The sequence below is a fragment of the Nannospalax galili genome, unplaced genomic scaffold (assembly GCF_000622305.1).
Source record: "Nannospalax galili isolate Female #2095 unplaced genomic scaffold, S.galili_v1.0 scaffold207, whole genome shotgun sequence".
Classification (NCBI taxonomy): Eukaryota; Metazoa; Chordata; class Mammalia; order Rodentia; family Spalacidae; genus Nannospalax; species Nannospalax galili.
The window spans coordinates 4,425,116-4,447,410 of NW_008358517.1; the positions used below are offsets into that span (position 1 = coordinate 4,425,116).

General features: G+C 40.6%; 1 protein-coding gene across 1 annotated transcript in view; it reads left to right on the forward strand.

Moving 5' to 3' along the window:
* The window catches only part of Myo10 (myosin X), a 237,900-nt gene that overhangs the window by 133,454 nt on the left and 82,151 nt on the right, over positions 1–22,295 (forward strand). The window contains exons 9-19 of the mRNA XM_008821765.3: positions 918–1,021; positions 9,527–9,656; positions 12,455–12,573; positions 14,128–14,274; positions 14,447–14,547; positions 14,653–14,719; positions 15,231–15,323; positions 15,720–15,788; positions 16,873–16,955; positions 19,883–19,991; positions 21,747–21,827. Coding sequence (XP_008819987.1) covers positions 918–1,021; positions 9,527–9,656; positions 12,455–12,573; positions 14,128–14,274; positions 14,447–14,547; positions 14,653–14,719; positions 15,231–15,323; positions 15,720–15,788; positions 16,873–16,955; positions 19,883–19,991; positions 21,747–21,827 — 1,103 coding nt within the window. The remainder of the gene's footprint in view (positions 1–917; positions 1,022–9,526; positions 9,657–12,454; positions 12,574–14,127; positions 14,275–14,446; positions 14,548–14,652; positions 14,720–15,230; positions 15,324–15,719; positions 15,789–16,872; positions 16,956–19,882; positions 19,992–21,746; positions 21,828–22,295) is intronic.

The window sequence follows — 22,295 nt, forward strand, 5'->3', positions numbered from 1 at the left end:
CTTAGTACATTTTTAATTTAATGGATATTTGTGAAAAATGTTTTGTAGTTTATTTTACTCTGTGTGCATGTATATGTGTGTTTGTGTATGTGTATGACCATGTATGTGTGTGTATACAGGTGAGTGTGCATGTTTGGCACAGAGGCCAGAGGTTGATGTCAGGTTTCATTTGTCCCCATCTCATTTTTTGAGGCAGGGTTGGTTGCTCATTGAACCTGGAGCATCCTGTTGAGTCAATGTTGACTGGCCAGCCAACAAGCTTTTTATGTGAATTTTGGGGCTGAACTCAGGCTGCTTGTTCAACAACCACTTTATTGACTGAGCCATCTCCTAGCCCATGGTTTTACTTTTAATCCACACCTAAATAAAACTAATTTATAAATGTTTGATTACATTTTTATTGTAGTGGTATATGACAGGATGCATGAAATCCAGTGTGGGGAGGCTATGGGGCAGGAGCAGCTAGGGGAGGCATCTTACTATGATTAAAATGTATTGTATGAAATGTACAAAAATTCAATAAAAATGTATATTGCAGCAAAAAAAGAGAAATTGTATTTATGTCCTTTAAGCAGATACTTAACTATTTCTAACCCTCTAACCCCAAATGTTTAGCTTTTAAAAGAAAAAAATAGAACAATATCCTCATTAATTTGTTTTTCTAAATTCCCATTTAGTTTAATTAAATTATTTTTATTTTCCCTAGACGACTACAGGAGAACTTTATCAGTGTCTTAATATGTGGCTATTTGGGGTATAGAATTATGTGTATGCTTCAGTTATTAAAGCCAGAATGTTGTCCCTAGCATAAGTTAAATAAGTATATAAATAGATAAAATTACAGAGTGGACTCTTAAAATTTTGTCTGTCACAGTCAGCTGACTATTGATATTACATTCTTCTTTGTCTTTCTGTAGAAGAATTTTATTTATCTGTGCCAGAAAATTACCATTACTTGAATCAATCTGGATGTGCAGAAGACAAGACAACTAGTGACCGGGAATCCTTTAGAGAAGTTATTGTAAGTTACTTTTTAGTTTTCTCCTTATAAGATACAGATTCCATTTTCTGTTTCAAAAGAATTTTAACAATATAAACAGAAACGGGCTGGAGAGATGACTCAGCAGTTATGAGCACTGGCTGCTCTTGCAGAGGCCCTGGGTTTAGTTCCCAGCACCTACATGGTGGCTAACAACCATTCTTAACTCCAGTTCCAGGGAATCTGATGCCCTCTTCTGACCTCTGCAGGCATGATATGACACAGATGCACTTACATACATGCAGGCATAGCACTCATATACATAAAAATAATAAATAAAATATTTAAAAATTTCTAAACAACAGCAGCAACAAAAAACAGAAATGATAACACTTGGGAAAACGTGTGAGAATAGCTATTTCCTTCTCACTATGAGTCAGTGAAGTATGCTTTCCAAGCTGGAAGGAAGTCCTTTTTTAGAATGTGGGTATCTATGTCCCTCAGGATAGATGTAAGGCTTACTTGAAACAGCATGTTCTGAGCCTGTGCCCTCTACCCCAAAACTCAGAAACAGAAAAACTTTGGGCTTTGCATCTGTCCAACGATTCCTCCAGTTTTGAGCTTGCAGGTAAGGTTTCTACTAGAAAACAGGTTCCTCAGCTAAAAGCAAGTCCCATCAGTCATGGGACCAGGTGACAACTGGGGTGCCAATCAGTTCCTGCAGACTGACTATTGGAATGAGTTATGGTTCCTGGACAGTGGTGCTCTCAACTTTGGGTTGTGCACAGTCACTGGCTGGTCTCAGTTTTCACACAGGCTCTGGACAACATGACTACATTGAATAAGTGGTCACCATGCGCTGTTAACAGCCCACCCGACCAAGTGGCTGGAGATCACAGGATGGCAGACTCAGTTTCTTTGCCAGAGCCCTCAGTACAACAGTAGGATACAGTATGTCTAGGGTTGACTTATCCTTAATCATACTAATTATCAATGAAATTGACACAAATACAGGCAGCCATCTGTGTCCGTTGCTCAGATTCTCAAATTTAACTGTCAGCAGAGCATATATGCATATATTTAAAAACCATATCAGCATATATTGATACTAAGCATATTTAGTATATGTATGTGTGTACTAAACACTTAAGACTTTTTTTCTTACCGTCATTCCCTAAACACTACAGCATAACAATTATGTATATATACTGTATTAGGTATTAAAAATAATCTGAGATAACTAGAAGTATATGCAAGATATGCATAAGCTATATGCACTTTTGTTTTTTTAATATTTTATTTTTTTATTTTATGTATATGAGTGTATTGCTTGCATGTGTATAAGTGCACCCATGTCCTACAGTGCCCATGGAGTACAGAAAAGGGTGTCAGATCCCCTGGAACTGGAATTCTGGACGGTTGTTAGCTGCCATGTGGGTGCCAGGACCTGAATCTGGGTCCTTTGCAAGAACAGCCAGTGCTCTTAATTGCTGAGCCATCTCTCCAACCCCTATATTCACATTTATATAAGAGACCTGCACAAGCTGAGATCTCAGTGACTGCAGGGGGCCTGGAACCAGTCCCCTGTGGATACCAGGGATGCCTATACTTACCCTTAAGAACTTTATTTGAACTTAGTTACTCTCTTAATGACTGTGTCAGATCATTAGTATGGTGCCTCTTATTTAGAGGCTGGCGAATAGCCCACCCTTCCCATACCTTATAGAACTGGTGTAATCACACAAATCCTAGACTACGTTGCTAGGCAGGTCACCCTCATGTGTTCAACACACCTCTGACTTGTCTAATAACTTAGGAGGTCAAAAATTCCCTGATCATTCTGTGTATGGTGCCTTCAGCAATAGGATCTTATTTACCATCTAGTTCTGGTGTGCAACCAAGAGCAACGGCAATATCCTGAATTGTTTTGGGAGCCTCTAAGGTCTCCTGGTTAACAGTTAACTCATAGAGGAGAATGCCATTTACAATTAAGTCAAAATAATTTTACAGTGAGTACAAATAATGCATAATTTCCCCAAATCTCATTATATAATCTGGATCTAAGTTGAAAATGAATTCAATTCAGGCATGGTGGTTCATGTCTGTAATCCTGTACTTGGGAGGCTGAGGCAGGAGGATTGCCACGAGTTCCAGGCCAGCCTGAGCTACAGAGGAAGACACTATCTCAAAAGAAAACAAAGCAGAGCAAAAGGGGGAAAAATCAAAAGAAAATGAGATTCTAAACAGACTAGGCAATAATGTGGTCATATTCCTCTTTACCTTTCTGTTAAAGTCACAGAATCTTCTAGTATAATGCAGTGTAATGTCCTGTCTTTGTCTCTTTGTGTGTCTATCTCTGTCTCTACCTCTGCCACCATTGCTATTTGTCCCCAGTGCATGTGTTAGAATAAATAAATACTCGCTCTTATTTTCAATGAATAGGGGGAAGGGCTTGCCTTAGAAATTTCTTTTTCTGTTTTTGCTCCTTTCTTAAAGCCAAAGAAGAATAATTTGTGATAAAAAGACGTTGTTCACAGAGACAAGCAGAACAGGCAATTATCTGAGACTACTCTTGCTGCATGCCCCACACCTATTGAGCTGAGGCACCAGGGTACTCTTGTGAAGCTGTCCTTGCTCCGAGGCCCTTAGATGCTGTTCCTCTTTCTTCCTCTTGAGGCATCATTTCCCCACATAAAACTGCTCCCCTTTTCTGTTCTCTCACAGTTGGCTCTGGGAGCTGATCTTAGTCCCTGTGGTTGCTAGCTGTATATATCGAGATGACAGGTTTTGGCATTTGAAATTTGATCTTCTGACAAAATGATACATCATCTAGAAAGGCAGGGAAATTTCAGTATGAAATTGATATTGCATTCTAATGTGTTCTAGTTACATATTCTCTTCATGTGTATACTTCTGGGTCCTTAGGTGTTTAACTCACAGTTCCTTATCAGTGTTGGCCTGCCAGAAGCGTCAGTGAAAACTTAGCAGATGTTTACTAAGATCACAAATGTGACATTTTCTTACTACTATTTAACCATTTAACCTTATTCTAAGTAATGCTTCAAAAAAAGAAACAAAGCCCAATGGGTACGCTTAAAATCCCAGCACTTGGGAGGCAGAGGCAGATGAATCTTTATGAGTTTGAGAACAACCTGGTCTACATAGTGAGTTCCAGGCCAGCTGGGGCTACATTGTGAAACCCTGTCTCAAAAACAAAACAAAAGAAACAAAAACAAATGTGCAACTTTGAAGGAAAAGGGAAGGAAATATTCCTTTCTGGGAACAGCAAGATTTTCTCCTCTAAAAGCTAGGAGAATTGAGAATTGGGAACTAGTTTACATAAGTTTTTATGTGCATAGGATGAGATCCTTTGTAGCAAGTGAAATACATGTTCAGGTACAGCATTTAGTAATATTGAAAAGTTTGTTCTCTAAAAGCTAGGAGAATTGAGAATTGGGAACTAGTTTACATAAGTTTTTATGTGCATAGGATGAGATCCTTTGTAGCAAGTGAAAAGTGAAATACGGTACAGCATTTAGTAATATTGAAAAGTTTGTTTTATATAAGAAATGAAGAGGCAGGAAGCAGCAGTTTATATGTGTGAGTTACATATATATAATCCCTTTATTTAAAAAATAATTATATATTTTATGACAGTTATATGTGCAGAAAAAGGTAGATACAAAAATAAATACCAAAGATGCTATTTTATATGGTAGAATTCTACTAGTTTATTTCATTCTATACTATTCTCTAAGTGTTATATTTTCATAATGAGCATGTTAACTTTAAAAAAAGCTTGATTATTATTGTGGGAGTGGGATCATGTCATGGCATATATGTGGCGGGCAGGTTTTTTGTAGTCAGTCCCCTCCTTCCACTTTCACTTGGGTTCCAGAGATGAATCATCAATCAAGTGTCTTCATCCGCTGGGCCATCTCACTGGTTCCTTGTTAACTTTTTAATGATAATTATTTGGGGGAGACTTACTTTTCCCTGGAGCAGAGGCAATGAATATAAGTATGCCCACTTTCATAACCATAAATTTACAGCTTTCTAAATTGCACCATCAATTTTTCAGTCAAAATAAAAAGCTATTTCAAGTCAGGAGTAACAACTAATTTATTTTACTGCCTACATTTGGCTTATCCGGTTGGTGGCTGATGAAATGTGTGTGAAGTAGCAAGAGACTTTGATGAGTGATGTTCTCTTCTTTGTCTTACTTTACAAATATTGAATATTTACTGCGTCTTTGGTTGTGGACCACAGCCAAGATTTCCTGACTGCATAGACCTTACTGCATATACCCAGGGGTTTTAACTAGTATGTGGCTGTGATATGTGCATGGAAATTTATTCTACCTGAATCATATTTTATGATTTAAATAATTGATTTTGTACTTCAGCTTTGCCAAATGTAGGAACATCAGACTTGGAAAACTTACCTTGGTGTTGTCTTGGGAGTTGTCCCCCTATAGAACGAGAGAAAGGCTAGGAATGTAGTTTAGTTGGTAAATGGTTTGCGTAGCATGCACAAAACCCTGGGCTCGATTCCCCAGCACTGCATAAACCAGGTGTGGTGGAACAAGTCTATAATCCTCCACACTCAAGAGGTAGAAGCAGGAGAATCAGACGTTCAAGGTCATCCTTGGCTACATAGTTCCAGGCCAGCCTGGGATACATGAGACCCTGTCTCAAAAATAAAATAAATCTCCAAAGGTAACAAGTTGATTGTGGAATGACAGTGCACTGCGATGGGAATATGCAAACTGCATGTTTAAGGAGGATGAAGCAGGGGAACATTTGCAAAGGTAAAATGAGGAGGCTTACAGAGGTATTTTCGAAATAATGCTTGGTGCTGCCGATCCGTAGCACAGGTGACCACAAAGAGGCAGCCATTAGGTGCCAGACTGAGCTCCTCCTAGTATTTTCTGTAGGGAGACGGTGGTCCTGGCAATCCTTTCTGAAAATTCTCCCCCCTTCCTCCTGTTCCACTTTGTTTAGCCATTTTCAGTTTGACACACATGACTCCACTTTGATTCCAACAGCCTTCAGACAGCATAAGCAAATATCACACATAAAATACTTCCAAGAACGTAGATCATAACATAGCTTTGCATAATGCAGCATTATCAAATTACATATGTATACCTTACTTACTAAACTTCAGACAGCCTCCTTTTCCATTTTGGGGATACCAGGGCTCAGAGTTTAGCCAAGGGCCCTGTGCTTTCTGAAAGGGTTTCTGGAATTGAGACTGTACCAAATACTTGTCACATACGTGGTCCCAACACACATATTCACAGGCATCTGTTTTTTATGTACTTAATAAAAACTTTTATTGAAAAATTCTCTGTGTAACTCTGTACCAGTTTTATAACTAAGTTGGTGTTTAGCAATTCCAAACCATACTAAGAATTTCCCAGGCTTTTTTTTTTTTCAGTCTTGAGCCACATTATTGAGATAATAAAATAATTATAATAAGACTTAAAGTGGTTACTCTTGCCAAAGGGGATGGGAGATTTCTTAGCAAAACAATTATAAAAAGGACAATAATAGACAGTAAATAGAGGTTTGTGCTAGCAGTTTTAATGCACATGCCCACGCCAGTGATAACTGGTTACAGCTATTAAATTTCCTTGTGATTAATGCCATTACCACTTATCACTATGCTCTAATTTACTAACATTTAGACTTGAAAGGAAAGAAGTAAAAAATTCATTAATGTGGTAAACACATCAACTTTGTCCCGTGTCCCATTTCATATTTTCATGTGCAGCCTTTGTTCTTTTTAAGAACTTAACCAAGATTTCTTTGGAGAAGGTGTGGTGTGTGTGCACATGTGTGTGTGAGAGAGAGAGAGTGTTTGCACGTGAGAGTGGGTGCACACCTGCCACAGTGCAAATGTGGAGGTCAGAGGAGGAGGTCAATCTTTGCCTTCTGCCTTATTTGAGACAGTCTTCTGTTCAGAGCTGTATGTGTCAAGCTAGCTGACCCTCCTGAGTCATCTCCCCAGTCATGAGAAGTTTTGTTCTTTTGGCTTTTTTTTTTTTTTTTTTTTTTTTTTTTTTAGACAGGATCTCCCTGTAGCCCTCTCACTCTGTAGACCAGGCTGGTCTCGATTTCACAGAGATCCACCTGCCTCTGCCTGGGATTAAAGGTATGAGCCACCATGCCCAGAGAGAATTTTTTTTTTTTTTTAATGAGGTGTGTGTTGATATTGTTTTCACTTGATAAGAATATTATGCTCCTGTACACTTAGATTTTTAATTTTTCAATCTTGTTTACTTTTAGTATTATAGAGCCCAGGCAGGTGTCTTAGTGAAGATGTTTATTTCTATGGTCTATGTAAGATTTTCTTAGAAAAAAAAATTTCCCCTTTGATTTTTGAGGGTTTACTGATAAATATCTCTAAATTTAACTAATTCTTTTCCTGTGGATTTTTGTAAATTAATAAGCAGTTGACAAATAGTTCTTATTTTTTGTACCCATTTCTATTTGCATCCTTACTTTAGATTAAGTCATCATGGCCCATTAATTTCTCATAATTAATATTCTGTCCCAAAAGTTATACTATAAGAGTTCCTAGCCAATTTCAGCCAAACCTGAATCTTGGCTCTGCAACCCAGAGGAAGCTGCTTTATCTCTCTGAAACTTTGTTGTTGTCTTTTCTCTAGATATTAAAATTATATGATTATATACAAATGTGACCTAGTATATAATACTACCACATAACCATGCTGTCTTCAAAAAGATTCTCCTCATTCATAGGACCAGCAGCTAGTATAAAAATGTCCCCAGTGCTGCCAGCCTTTAAGTTTGCCTTTGAAGCATCACTTGCTTGTTTGTGTGCTTCCTTCTGTTAAGGAATGCCTGCTTCAGTGCTAGAGAGTTGGCTCAGTGGTTAAAAGCACTGACTTCTCTTGCAGAGGACTGCAGTTCGGTCCCCAGAACCCACATGTCGGCTAACAACCATCCATAACTCCAGGTCTAGGGGATCCAACGCCCTCTTCTGACCTTTATGGGCATTGCATGACATGGGTGCACTTACATACATGCAAGCAATACAATCACACACATAAAGTAAAAATAATAAATAAAAATTTAAAAAAAGAAGTGCCTGGTTTACTTTTGCTGTTCAAGAATCTTTCAGGAGAGCTGTCCCGTCTCCCTCTGCATTGTCAGCCCTCTTTCTGGCTTTACTGCTGTTTTCCTGTAAAGAAATCAGCCCTTTTCCTTTAGCAGTGTCTATTGTTTCATGGGGGGCACACAATTTCTGTCTTTCCGCTTCCTGTGTACATTGTATGTGCGCTAGTTCTCTTTGTGGTACATTCTCTTCAGTGTCACAACAGCCCTGCACTTGATTTTGTGTGTAGGGGAGGGAGGTCTTGCTCTGTCTAGCGTCGCAAGAAAATCTTCTAAATCACAAAAGAAAATGAGTGAGCCTGAGGTGATTCCCAAAGCACCCGGCACCTGTTCTTTACATACTTGTGGGTAGCACAACACATTATGTTAACTTCACTTAATCTCCTGAGACCAAGGTGCAAGCCTTTTTTCCCCTCTTTCCATTTTCATGTGTCTGTACATGGTGTGCATATGTGTGTATGCATGTTTGCGTGTGTGTGAATACACGTGAGGGGTGAGTGAGCACATGTGTGCATGTGTGTATATGGAGGTCCCAGATTGTTATCAGGACTCATTCTCAGTGGTTCCATATCTTATTCATTGAGGCAGGGTCTCTCAATCAAACCCCGAGCTCACTGATGTGGCTAGTCTGGCTAGGCAGCTTGCTCTGGGATTCCTTGTCTCTGCCTTCTGGAGCTGGAATTATACCCACCAGATATTTCAGTGTGTTCTGGGGATCTGAATTCCAGTCCTTATGCTTGTGTGACAAGTGTTTTAACCACTGAGCCATCTCTCCAGACCCCCAAAGCATAATCTTAAAAAATAGAGACTTGATGATTGTCTAGGGAGAGAGACCCCAGTGAATTCAGATTTCCTGCACATGTCTGTTATAACAGGAAGAAAAATCTCTCCTATCTATTGACTTTCTGATACAAACTTTATCTCATGTACTTGGCTCCTGTTACATTTAACCATCAGGACAAGGCCACAGAATTTACATGGGTGAAGACCAATGAGGCATTGTCCCTCCCTCTCCCCCATTTTTTTTTATGTAAGGAAAATAATGTTCATTGTGTTTTAATATTGGTGGAGCAAAGCATTTTGTTACCAGTGTCATTACAGTGGCTCCCTGGCCTGTTGATTGTTCAGTGGGGTAAGCAGGAGACTGTCTGAAGCATAGGGACTGTGTTCCATTTATTAGTTGGATTATCTCCACATCCTACAGTTCTTCATTCCTGAGCTATTGGGTTTTTTTGTTTTGTTTTGTTTTTTTCCTGTGTAACACTGTTACAGTAAGTGGTGATCATCTGATACCTGTTTTCTTGCCTCTAGAACAACAGTTTAATTTTAGTCATGAGCATTTTTGTCATCTTCTTTAGTGTTAAAGAGCAACATAGAATTGAACCCATGTGTTTTCTTCTAGATCGCAATGGAGGTAATGCAGTTCAGCAAGGAGGAAGTTCGGGAAGTTTTGAGGTTGCTTGCTGGTATACTACATCTGGGCAACATAGAGTTCATCACTGCTGGAGGGGCACAGGTTTCCTTCAAAACAGGTAAGATAGCTGGGCGTGGTGGCGTACCCCGTTAGTCCCAGCACTCAGGAGGCAGAGGCAGGTGGATCTCTTGAGTTCAAGGCCAAACTGGTCTACATAGTGAGTGCAGGCCAGCTGGGGCTACAGGGAGACCCTGTCTCAAAAAGACTTAAAAAAATTTAAAAAATAAAAATAAAACAGGTAAGGTGATGCTGCGCCCCATACCACCCGCTATTTTCATCATAGGAAACTCAGAAAATTGACTGGTCTTTTATAGAAAGTCTTCTGACACCTCAACTGGAGTTACAGACATACCCACTTGGGTGCTAGGGCTTGAACCGAGGGTCTGGAGCACCAAGTGCATGTCGACCACTGAGCTACTTAATCAAGAGCTGGGCAATTTCACCTGAATCTGATGTGAAGGTCGGTTAGCAAAGGGTCAAAGCCTATGAAAAGTTATCACTGAATCAGGAAAGTGTTTAAGTTTCTCTTACTAGAAGGAAAATGGGCCAAATAGGTAGAAATGTGAGTAATAAGGGCTTGATATAGGAAAAGATATTGAGTCAGATGGTGTCCTACATTGATTAGAGTCATTGAAGTAGGGTGCAGTGACATTCAGACTGTTAGTTTTCCAAGTAGAATACTGGATTCACAGCCACGTGCTGTTTATTGTTATCTGCTCAGCACCCATGACTTCCTCTCAGTAGAGTGCCTTAGAGGCTTGTGTCAAGGTAAAATGACTTAATATACTCATCGCTATGTCAGTTGAGGTCTTTTTTAAATTTTTATTTTATTTATCATTTTTATTTTATGTGTATGAGTGTTTTGCCCACATGTATGTAAATGTACCCATGCCATGCAGTGCTTGTGCAGAGGCCAGAAGAGGGTGTCAGATCCCCTGGAACTGGAGTTATAGATGGTTGTTAACTATGTGGGTTCTGGGAACTGAACCTAGGTTTCTGTAAGAGCAGCCAGCATTTATAACCACCAAGCTATCTCTCCATCCCCAAAGCCTTTTAAAATATAAACGTTTTGAGAAGTTTTCTGATGGAAGCAGTAAATGGAAGCTATGAATCGGATGTGCCTGGGATCAGAACAGCTCTCCAGAAGCCCCTTCTGTTGCCAATGCTTATCAGGTGTTTGGCTCTACCAGTTCCTCTCACTATCATAGGACCCTAGAGCTTTTGTTTATGTGGGTAATATCTGTATTTGTTTATATTCACTGTAAGATGAGGGGTTGGATATGGTGGTACAGGCCTCTAATCCCAGCACACAGGAGGCTGAGGCAGGAGGATGGTGAGTTGAAGGTCAGCCTAGGCTACATAGAAAGTTCATTGCTAACCTGGGCTACCTAATAACACAACAGCAAGAAACCCTGAGAAACTTAAAACATTGAGCTGAGGCTATGATAAAGTACTTGGTATACAGGCATAAGAACCTGACTTCAGATCCCCAGCACCCATGTAAAAGCTGGGTTCAGTGGTGTGTTTCCGTGACCTCAGCATGGGGAGTTCCAGCTATGTGGATCCTGGAGCTCCTTGACCAGGCAGCCTAGCCAATTCAGTGAACTCCAGCTTTTGTGAGAAACCTTGTCTCTTTTCTTGTCTCAAAAAAGTAAAGTGGAGAGCAATTGAGAAAGACAGTGTTGAGCTCTGACCTCCACATACATGCACAAATGCACACAGTTACATGTGTATATATATATGTGGACACATGTACTCACATGTACATACCCACCTGAACACTTACACACAACACACATTAATTCACTTAGTAATATTACATATAGCATATTTGTCTTAGTTTGCCTTCAATTACTGTGATTTCATCACTGAGGGAGCCAAGGTAGGGCTTAGGGCAGGAACCTGGAGCACAGACCATGGAGGAACACTGCTTACTGGCTTGTTCCCCAGCCCTGTGCTTAATCTTCTTTCTTATACAACATAGGACCACCCGGGAGTGGCATGGCCCACAGTAGGCTGGGCCCTCCCACATCATTAAACAATGAAGAAAGTGTTCCACAGATATGACCACAGGCCAGTCCAATGGAGGCAATTCCCCAATTGAGCCCCCCCCAAGATGTTTTTAGTTGGCAACTAAAGCTATCCAGCACAGTATTAATTTTTTTCCCAAACCAGAGTCAGTGAGTATCGTTCATTATCTTACCTTTTGACAACTTTCTTTAATGTCTGACATTGTGAAGGACAGCTAGCTAGGTTTTTTATTTGTATTTGTGTGTATGTTTTGCCTGCTTGTCTGTATGTCTACCACCTAAGCGCAGGTACCCATGGAAGTCAGAAGAGAATTGTGGATCTCCTGGACCTGGAGTTACAGGGGGTTATAAGCCACCAGATGTGGGTGCTGGAAACCAAATCCAGGTCCTCTGCAAGTGCAACAAGTGTTCTTAACCACTGAGTCCTCTCCAGCCCAATAGCCAGATTCTCATAACTACTTTGACATTGTTTGCTGGGATGCTCCGTGTCCTCTTGCCTCTTCAAAACTTCTTGGTACTGGTAAGAGACTAAGAGCAGCAAAGCCAGGGGCACCCACGTGCCCCTGGGAAAGCAGTCACAGGCCTCCTCATTGTCTCAGGGTTGCCAGTGGTCACTTTGCCCAGCACTGAGTTCTTCTACACTCCTAACCTAGAGTCACTAAGGGAGTAATTGATTTAGAAATAAAATGCATTCTTTCATTTCTGCCTGAAGAGTCGGGGAATGTTCTCTGCTTTCTGGAGTTGCTGTGTGTTGCTGAGTTTGAACCCAGCAGCTGGTGTGTCTAGGGGACTGTGGCTTCACCTGTGTCCTGCTCTTCACTTTCAGCTTTGGGCAGGTCTGCGGAGTTACTTGGGCTGGACCCAACACAGCTCACAGATGCTCTGACCCAGAGATCAATGTTCCTCAGGGGAGAAGAGATCCTCACGCCTCTCAGTGTTCAGCAGGTATGCCTTCAGTGCCATTAATTGTCTTAAAAGACGCCCCTGGGGTTTCTGATCCACATCTTTGATTTGCAGACATGACTACAGTGAAGGGTTTCAATGATGTAGGCTCATGGGCAAAAGTCTAGAAGAGAATAGACAGAGGTGTTGAATTATTTTGTAAGCAACAGTATAGTCTAGTTTTTATGAGGTCAGTGTAATGCAGCTCATTTGAGGCTGAGTTTTGACCCTTCCACTTAACACTGCTTGTCCTCTGGAAATTCACTCACTGTGCCTTAGTTCCCTCTTCTGTAAATCAAGGATAGTTATACCTAATTCGTAGGACTCTTATGAAGAAAAAAAATCACAGATAACCTAAGTATTTAATATCTGCTACAGAGTAAGCAAGCACTCAATAAACAAGAGATAATAATGTCATTATCATTATTAAACATTAACATTGTAGCACTGTTATTCATTTTTCCCTCTGCTACTGCCTTGAACCTATTTGCATATGCTAGCCCTTTTAATCTTCTTATTTTTTTTTTTTTATATATATTGGGTTTAGAGAGATGGCTCAGTGGTTAAGAGCACTCGCTGCTCTTACAGAGAACATGGGTTCAGTTCCCAGTGCCCACCTGGTGGCTAATAACCATGCATAACTCCAGTTCCAGAAGAATCCAACACCCTCTTCTGACCTCTGTGGGCATTGCATGATAAAGGTGCACATACATACATGCAGGCAATAGACTCATACACATCAAATAAAAATATTAAAAATTTTTAGACGTTGATTTATTATGAGTGTGTGGAAATCAGAAGACAACTGTGAAAGTCAGTTCTCTCCTCCCCACGTGTGTGTCCCAAGGATTGAACTCAGGCCACCAGGCTTGGGGGCAAACACCCACCAAGTCATCTGGTCAGCCCCTTCTCATCTTTCTTAATTGAATAAATAAAAATATTTACCTATCATGAAGAAAGCCTGTATGGGTACAGAGTAGAAAATGAAAAGAAGATAGTTTGAAAACTAGGTCTTGGGGCTGGAGAGGTGGCTCAGCGGTTAAGAGCACTGACTACTCTTGCAGAGGACCCAGATTCGATTCCCAGTACCCACATGGTGACTAAGAATCGTCCTTAACTTCAGTTCCAGTGGAATCCGATGCCCTCTTCTGACCTCCGTGGCATTGCACAACATGGGTGCACTCACATACATGCAGGCAATACACTCATTCACATAAAATAAAAATAATAAAATATTTAAAAAATAATAACAATAAAATAAGAACAAAAAGAGGAAAACTAGGTCTTAATGTTTTAAACCTGATAAAATTAGTATTAATCCCTGTGTACATACATTTGGATCCCGTTGTGTAGCTGGATGTATAAAGTTGACTTTGGGAAGTGGGTGCTTATAGGAGTTCTTAGTGACTGGTTCTGTGGAGTCAGTGAGTCTATCCTTTAGTTTTCTGTTTTTCTGGATCATACTGGTTCTCTTAGCTGCAGGGTCCTGCCCCACAGCAGTGTCTCCCTGTGGGCGGGGTGGGGGGCTCACACTGGCTCCTGTGGTCTCCCCTCCAGGCGGTTGACAGCAGAGACTCCTTGGCCATGGCACTTTATGCACGCTGCTTCGAGTGGGTGATCAAGAAGATCAACAGCAGGATCAAGGGCAAAGATGACTTCAAGTCTATCGGCATCCTTGACATCTTCGGATTTGAAAACTTCGAGGTAGGCCCACAAAGACTGGGGCCTGTGGAGTCTGTCTTGTAGCTGCTGTTAAAACACAGGTCTTAAAGCAACATTGATCATTTTCTCTGCAGATTTTTTTTCCTCTTTCCCCTTTCTCCCTTTTAACTAGTGAGAGCCCTAAAGAACTTACTGAATATATCTCCACAACTAGGTTAACCACTTTGAGCAGTTCAATATCAACTATGCAAACGAGAAGCTTCAGGAATACTTCAACAAGCATATTTTTTCTTTGGAGCAACTAGAATACAGCAGGTAAGCCCACAGGATTCCATTTCAAAATCTTTTTTATTAAATCAGCAACTGAATTAGTTTGAAAGTGTATTTTAATTCACTTGGCCCCTTTTAATCTGCCTCCAGAGAAGGACTGGTGTGGGAAGATATTGACTGGATAGACAATGGAGAATGCCTGGACTTGATCGAGAAGGTACGGGCTGCTGAAGAATGGCTTCAGTCCCAGGGGCATCCAGCTGGTCTCGTTCAGATGTATGGGAACAAAATAACTTGTGCAAACACGCACATCAAAGATGTGAATGCTTAGAACACAATGGACCATTTGGAAACATGACTGTAAATGCTCTGCAAGGTTGAATTTAAATACTTGGCTGCTTCCAACCTATTGTCTCATAGAACTCAGTACTTTAGAATCAACATTGTGTGAATTGGCCTCACTTAGATTGTAAGTCTGTAGCAAAACTTACTTATGGAGACTAGATTTGCCATTTGTAAAAATTTTCTCCGCAGAATTGCAGTGGGGCAATTAAACATATTTATGTAGAATTTCAAATTGGTTTTCTTTATGGTGTATCATTCCGAGTTTTAAATCCAAAAAGTTATAATGTGTTTTCTTTTTACCAGAGGATGGAAGCATTAGAGCGCTAAAGTGGTTTGAAGGATGTTCAACACAACTCATTCAATTTTTTTCTCCCTTTCTTTAGAAACTTGGCCTCCTGGCCTTGATCAATGAAGAAAGCCATTTTCCTCAAGCCACAGACAGTACCTTGTTGGAGAAGTTACACAATCAGCACGCTGTATGTCAACACTGCCCATTGTTCCTTTTTGTCTGAGCAACAAATCTGAGTATTAAGATTATGTATGAGATGCCCAGGGTCTCTAGCTCCTGTGCCTCCCACATTTAATGTTCTCTCTCCCTCAAGTTCTCAAGTTGAAACCTTTTCTTCCCTTACTCAGTAGGCCTATCTTGAATAAAGTTAGGAGCTAAGGGTCAGAATATGCCCAAGTTTATCTTATGAGTGGAGAACTGAAAATTTTAACCTCCTATATGATACAGTTGATTAAAAACAGATAAGAGTCCACCCTCCCTGTGCTAAAACTGATGGTATGTGGCCAGCTTTTCGGCTTTTTCTTGAGAAGACACAGGAAATCAGTAAGTAAAATCAAACATACCTATTTTTTTTTTTTATTAGAATAACCACTTTTATGTGAAGCCCCGAGTTGCAGTCAACAATTTCGGAGTGAAACACTATGCTGGAGAGGTAATGTCATAACATATTATCATCAGGGGTTGGGAATGTGGCTCAGTTGCTGTCATAGGCAAACCCTGAGGTTGGTACCCAGCACCACATTTACCAAGCATTGTGGTACATACCTGTAATCTCAGCATTAGGGAGGTAGAAGAGGAAGATCAGAAGTTCAAGGTCATGTTCGTGCCAAAACACAACTCTCCACCCAAAAGGAATGAGAGATGGTTTATTTTGGAGCCAGTGTGAGTGACTGTGACTCAGGAGCACAGATTTAGGTTCCCCCTAATACCATGTTCCAACATGGTAACAGTTTCACGAAATTTTATAGTAAGCAAATTCATAAATCAAAACACTTTACAAATACATTGGTGTGAACATCAGGTTAGCAGGTTACAGCACAGCAGGGAAACCTCCACTGTCCTGTCGGCTTCAGATGCTGTCTGAGGACATTTTTAACTTTGAGGTGGAAAAGCTGTAGACTGTTAATGCTTCCCAAAAGGTCCCATGTGCTAATGACAGGATGTTAGATCACACACAGAGAAAGGTAATGGCTATTCAGGGGACCAAGACAGCCCAAGATAATTTGTAGTTAAGCCTTGTACCTGCAGCATTCAAACAGCTCCATTATCATTAAAGTTCTAATTAGCCCATGTAGAATGGTCAAACAGGTGTGCCTTCTTTCTGGAAATTTTCATCTATAGTCAGAAATTCAAGGTCATCTTTGCTTACATAGGTGAGTTTGAGGCCAGCCTGGGCTGCAGGAAAACAATAAAAATAAGTAAATAGAAAGTTTTTAAGAAACCAGAGGTTATTTACTGCTATTTGCCCACTCAGTGCTCACAGAAAGCAGTTTCAGAGCCAAGCATAAATCTGTTGAAATGATTGCTTTTCATGAGTCCAGCTTTTACAAGAGTTGCTAGTTGTGTGTGGTGGCATCTGCCTATGAACCCAGCACTCAAGAAGGTCCCTGAGTTTGAGTCTAACCTGTGCTCCCTAATGAGTGAGGCCTTGTCTCAAAAAAATAAAAGAAAGGTGTTGTTCATGACCTGAAGCTTTTCTGCTGAGAGTGTGTCCCTCTCTTGTGTTTTTAAACTAGGTGCAGTATGATGTCCGAGGCATCTTGGAAAAGAACAGAGACACCTTTAGAGATGACCTTCTCAACCTACTGAGAGAAAGCAGGTGTGCAGGTCTCTTCCATGAAGCCATTATTGAACAATTGGCCGTTTGTGCAAATTTCTTGATTCCTGATTACAGATCAGACAGCTCTTATGGAAGCCCTTGATTTAATTTATTTCCAGGCAACACTTCATCTGAGACTTAAGAGATATAACACAGTAGGGAAACTGAGGCTTGGAGCAGTTAAATGATTTGCCTAGAATATCTGAACTGGTAACCAGGAAGCTGAGCTTAGTTTATCAAGTGTGTTTGACTCAAGAGCCTAGGGTTTTAACCAGTCTAGCCTGCTTCCCCCAGTGTAGGCACTGAACTGTATTCATTTCAGCTTTGGTTTTACAGGAACCTACTTCTCATTAGAATTAAAATGTCAAGAAAATTAAGCAAGGGTTAATCCATCCAGAATGGTAAATTTATTACAGTTCATTTATTCATTCATGAATTGTAAACTCATACCATTGAATCAATAATTAAAAAGCAAATAGAAATTTTTAATGATTAGTTTAGCCCTTTGTATGTATTAAGGCCAGGAAGCGTCCTACTGTTTGGAGACTGGGTGAAAGAGAAAGAGAGTTTAGGACAAAGCCCTTCCCAGAGGCTTTCCAGACCTTTGGGGGACCCAGCATGAATCTATACAGAAATAAACTTTCAATATCTAAGGAAGGAAGTAGCACAATTGTTCAAAAAGCTGTAATATTTCTCAGAATGTAAATAGCAGGTGGCCATCCTGTGGCTTAGCCCGGTATGAATTGGGATGAAGGGAGCCAAGCTGAGCTCATAATCTGTCGCATTTGATCTTTAAACTTCAACTCTCCTATGCAAAAACCCATTGCTTAAAATATTATCAGTTACATCTATTTGTAGATGAAATGTCAGACCTGCCAAAAATAAAGGATGCTGGAGAAAAATAGCACAGCATGTTAGTTGTCAAGGCAATTTTAAGCTGTTAGATTTAAAGTGATGCATTTAAATACAGGCTGCCTGTGATCTGAAGTAGAAACAGTTTGTTGTGGTGTAAAGTTCACAGACTAGAGCCCTGCAGAATGGGGTCGGTGGCTGCCACTGCCATCCTTGTGTTAAGGGCACTGGGACAGGGGTGATGAATTTGCTGCTGCACCCTGGTTTCCTTTTGTGAATGGGAGCCAGTCCTGTGTGCTGGCTGACCTCTTTTACCTTTGAAATCTTTGACCTTTTTTCATTTTAATAATAGTTTATGTAAAATATTGTTCAGTTCTTTGACCTACTGCCCATTCTGTGTATACATGTGTTTATCTATCTCTCCACCTCAGTATCTATGTCCCCACCTATATCTTTATATGTGTATGTGGTATGCGTTTGACTGTATTTCATGTATGTAAGTGCACCTGTGTAGTGCAGTGCTCTCAGAGGTCAAAAGAGGGCATCAGATTCCTCTGGAACTGGAGTTAGAAATGGATGTTAACTGCCATGTGGTGCTGGGAATCCAACCCGGGTCCTCTGTAAGAACAGCCAGTGCTCTTAACCACTGAGCCATCTCTCCAGGGCCCCTTTTAAGAAAAGATTTTATTGATCTGAGATTTTTACACAGCATATGTTGGTCATACTCAGACCCCCCTCTATCCCCATCTTAGATTTCTATACAGCATATGTTGGACATACTCAGACCCCCCTCTATCCCCATCTTAGATTTCTATACAGCGTATGTTGGTCATACTCAGACCCCCCTCTATCCCCATCTTAGATTTCTATACAGCGTATGTTGGACATACTCAGACCCCCCTCTATCCCCATCTTAGTTCCACCCCGTTGGACATCCCCCCTCTATTCCCATCTCAGATTTCTATACAGCATATGTTGGACATACTCAGACCCCCTCTATCCCCATCTTAGATTTCTATACAGCGTATGTTGGTCATACTCAGACCCCCCTCTATCCCCATCTTAGTTCCACCCCCACCCATTTTATGTCTTCTATTACTTTTTTAAAGGCCCATTGAGTCTAATTGTGTTTCCAAAATGCTCTTGGGTGTGGGTCTATGCCTTGGAGTCTGGACAGTCTTACAGGTGACATACCAGTAAGGAAAATTGACATCTTTGACCTTTTAATGGAGCTCACACCTTTTTTCTAAGGCCTTCAAGCACAGTCAGATTGCTTAAAAGAGGCAGCACCCCAGAGCAGCCCCTAATAAAATTGAGCCATCTCTGGGGCACAGCAAGAATGCTGACATTGCCACTTGGGGTACAGATGCTTGGATGACCCCTCTGCCTTTCCTGGTGATCGTGAAGCCATCAGCTTTCCCAGTTTGTGGCCCATAATGTCCTCTGTGCAAGGAAAATAACAAGTTACTGTCAGTTCTTTCATAGAGTCAACCAACTGTTGATTGAAAATATTTGGAAAAAAGCCCCTGATTGTACTGAACATGTAGACTTTTGTCCTTGCCAGTATTCCCTAAACAGTGTAATTTATTAACTATTTGGGTAGCAGATCCATTGTGTTGTTACTGTCAGGAGTCTAGATATGGTACGGTGTGGAAGGCTGCATGTAGGTTCTGTGCAAACACTATACTGTTTTATGTAAAGAACTTGAGCAGTTTGGACATTGGTTTCCATGGTAGGTCTTGGAACCAGTTACCTGTACATCCTGAGGGTTGACCGTATCAGATTGTGCAGATGACAAGTAGGCTACAGGGTCTCTGGACAGGCCCGTGCTCCCCAGTGAGACCTCATCCCGGATCACTGTCTTTGTATGTCTGGTGCTCTGAAAGCTGGCATATGTTTTCAGTGCCTCAAGCTGCCAAGGAATGGTTGGTTTGGATCTTTGGAAGCTGTCATAAATCCTCTAGGCCCCAGTGTACTACTTTAATTTTCAGTGAGAAAATGTGCTGTAATTACAGTAACCAGACACCTAATAATCAAGTGTGCACAACTTATTGTCCTGCCCTTCCTTCACACAGATTTGACTTCATCTATGACCTCTTTGAGCATGTCTCAAGCCGCAACAACCAGGACACCCTAAAATGTGGAAGCAAACACCGGAGGCCCACCGTCAGCTCACAGTTCAAGGTTAGTCTATGTCCTGGCTTGCATGAGCCCATTGTCCTTGTACCTGAGGGACTGAGGCAGGAGTAGGGTGTGCATGAGGTCTAGGAGAGAAGACTCAGCTTTGCTTTCTGTTTTTTCATGTTTTAAAGCAGGCAGAGCTTTACAGGTACACATCTTGGGGGCTGAGGGTGTAGCCCAGTGGTAGAGCATTTGCTTTATCATGCTTGGGGAAATGAGTTCAATCTCCAGCATCAAAAATAAATAAGTATATAAATAGAATTAAAAGCTATGCACATGAACATTTATACTTGAGAGTTTACAAATTAAATTAATAAATTAATTTTTGTTATTCTTTCTCTTGAGTCATCTGACAACTTCATATGGATAAGACCAAGGTCATTAAAGTAGAAATACTTCATTACTACAAATCTATTTTGCTTTGAGACACAGTGGCAAGGACTGTGTAAGCATGTTCATGTGTGTACGTTAATATCGACAACAGTAGGTTTAGTAGGTTTGTTTAACTCTCCAAATACCTTGACAGCATGCCACAAGGGGAATCTGGGACACCTACCATGTCTAGAAAAGACATAGACATGTAACTCTTATATATTGGAGAATTGGAAATGTGTGTATGTAAAACATAAAAAAAAAGTATATATATATATATATCTGTATATACACATATAGGTAATAAATTAACATTTCATATATATATGAAAATACGTGGGGTTTTTTTTCATTAAATAAAAAGTAATTTTAATTCTAAGCTGTTGAAAGAGCAGATCTTCATAAGGCTTGTCTTGCCTTCCTGAATCATTTTAGCATTCCAGGTGAAACTAGGGTATAGCTCTTCCCATGTCTGGAAGTTTGCATTTTCCCAGGTATGCCTACAGTATCATAACTGAGAATAATGACCGATTTCTATTTGAATAGTATTGATGTCAGTTAACTTGTCCAGGTGCCCATAATTCAGGGGAAATAAAGAGCATTTGCAATTTTAGTATGTAAGCATTTTCTGTCCTTTAGGGAGGTACAGCCTGTGGAGATCTCACACACGCACACACATTTAATCATGTTTGCCCTCAAGTAACTAACTTGAAGGGCCAATGGAGTCCTGTCAGTCTGCAGACACCACCCTGTGAGGTCGCTCACCAGGAAGTACAGGGTTGTACTGTTGGGTTTTCTTGTGTGCTTGAAGGGCCAATGGAGTCCTGTCAGTCTGCAGACACCACCCTGTGAGGTCGCTCACCAGGAAGTACAGGGTTGTACTGTTGGGTTTTCTTGTGTGCTGCAGTAGAGGGGAGCCAGGCGTATGCCGGCATCACTGGCAGTAGTGGGTGGTATATCTTGAAGGGTAGGTTTCACCCAGGGAGGTGGGTAATGCCAGCTCCCATCTGTTAAATGCTTGTTATGTGCTAGTTGTTGGGTCAGCCATTTTGTGTACATTGATGCATTCACTTCTCATGTAACTTTGTGGTGCATGTCTCTGCACCCAGTTTATAGATGAGGAAGCTGAGGTTTGGGGAAGTAGAGATACCCACTCAGCCCCACAGAGGTCTGAAGCTAGGATTTGAGTTGAACCTATCAAACTCTGGACTCTTAAGTCTTCAAGTAATATCTCTTGCCTTGTTTTATGATAGGATGACATAATTAAAACTGTATGATTTTTATTGTATTTTTTTATGCTTGTTTCTGATTGGTACTTAGGGTGCTGAGCAATTTAAAGGACACAATAAGAGACTTAATCACTATGTGTGCTTTCCCTTCTCATAGGACTCCCTGCATTCCTTAATGGCAACACTAAGCTCTTCTAATCCTTTCTTTGTTCGCTGCATCAAGCCAAACATGAAGAAGGTAAGAATCTTGATGGGGCTAGCCTGGGCTCCCTCCTGGACAGCCTCTTTGTCTTATAGATGGTTGGAAATGGGTATGTGTTATTGACCTATCATTAAATGGAAGTGCCTCCTTCCTCCTCTGAGCCTGGGCATCAGCACTTGAGCAACTCCAGTAGTATTTGAGGACTTTACTTAAAAAGGAAACATTGCGAAGCCTTCACATTTTCTTATCATTAGGTTTGAAACTCTTGGGTCCAGCTCTGAAGCACAGTATACCTATTAAGAAAATCATTTGGTGTGTTTTTTGTTGTAGTTGATTTTTTTTTTTTAAGTTTTCTTCTTTAGCTTTATTTTAAACATGGTGAGACGCTTGTAATCTAAGCAATAATGTTGTTTTACGTACTTTAATTATAAGAAAGGTTAAAGGTTAAACTTTTAATGTCGTGACTCAATCAGGAACAACGTGAGTTTAAAAAGGAGAAGCTAC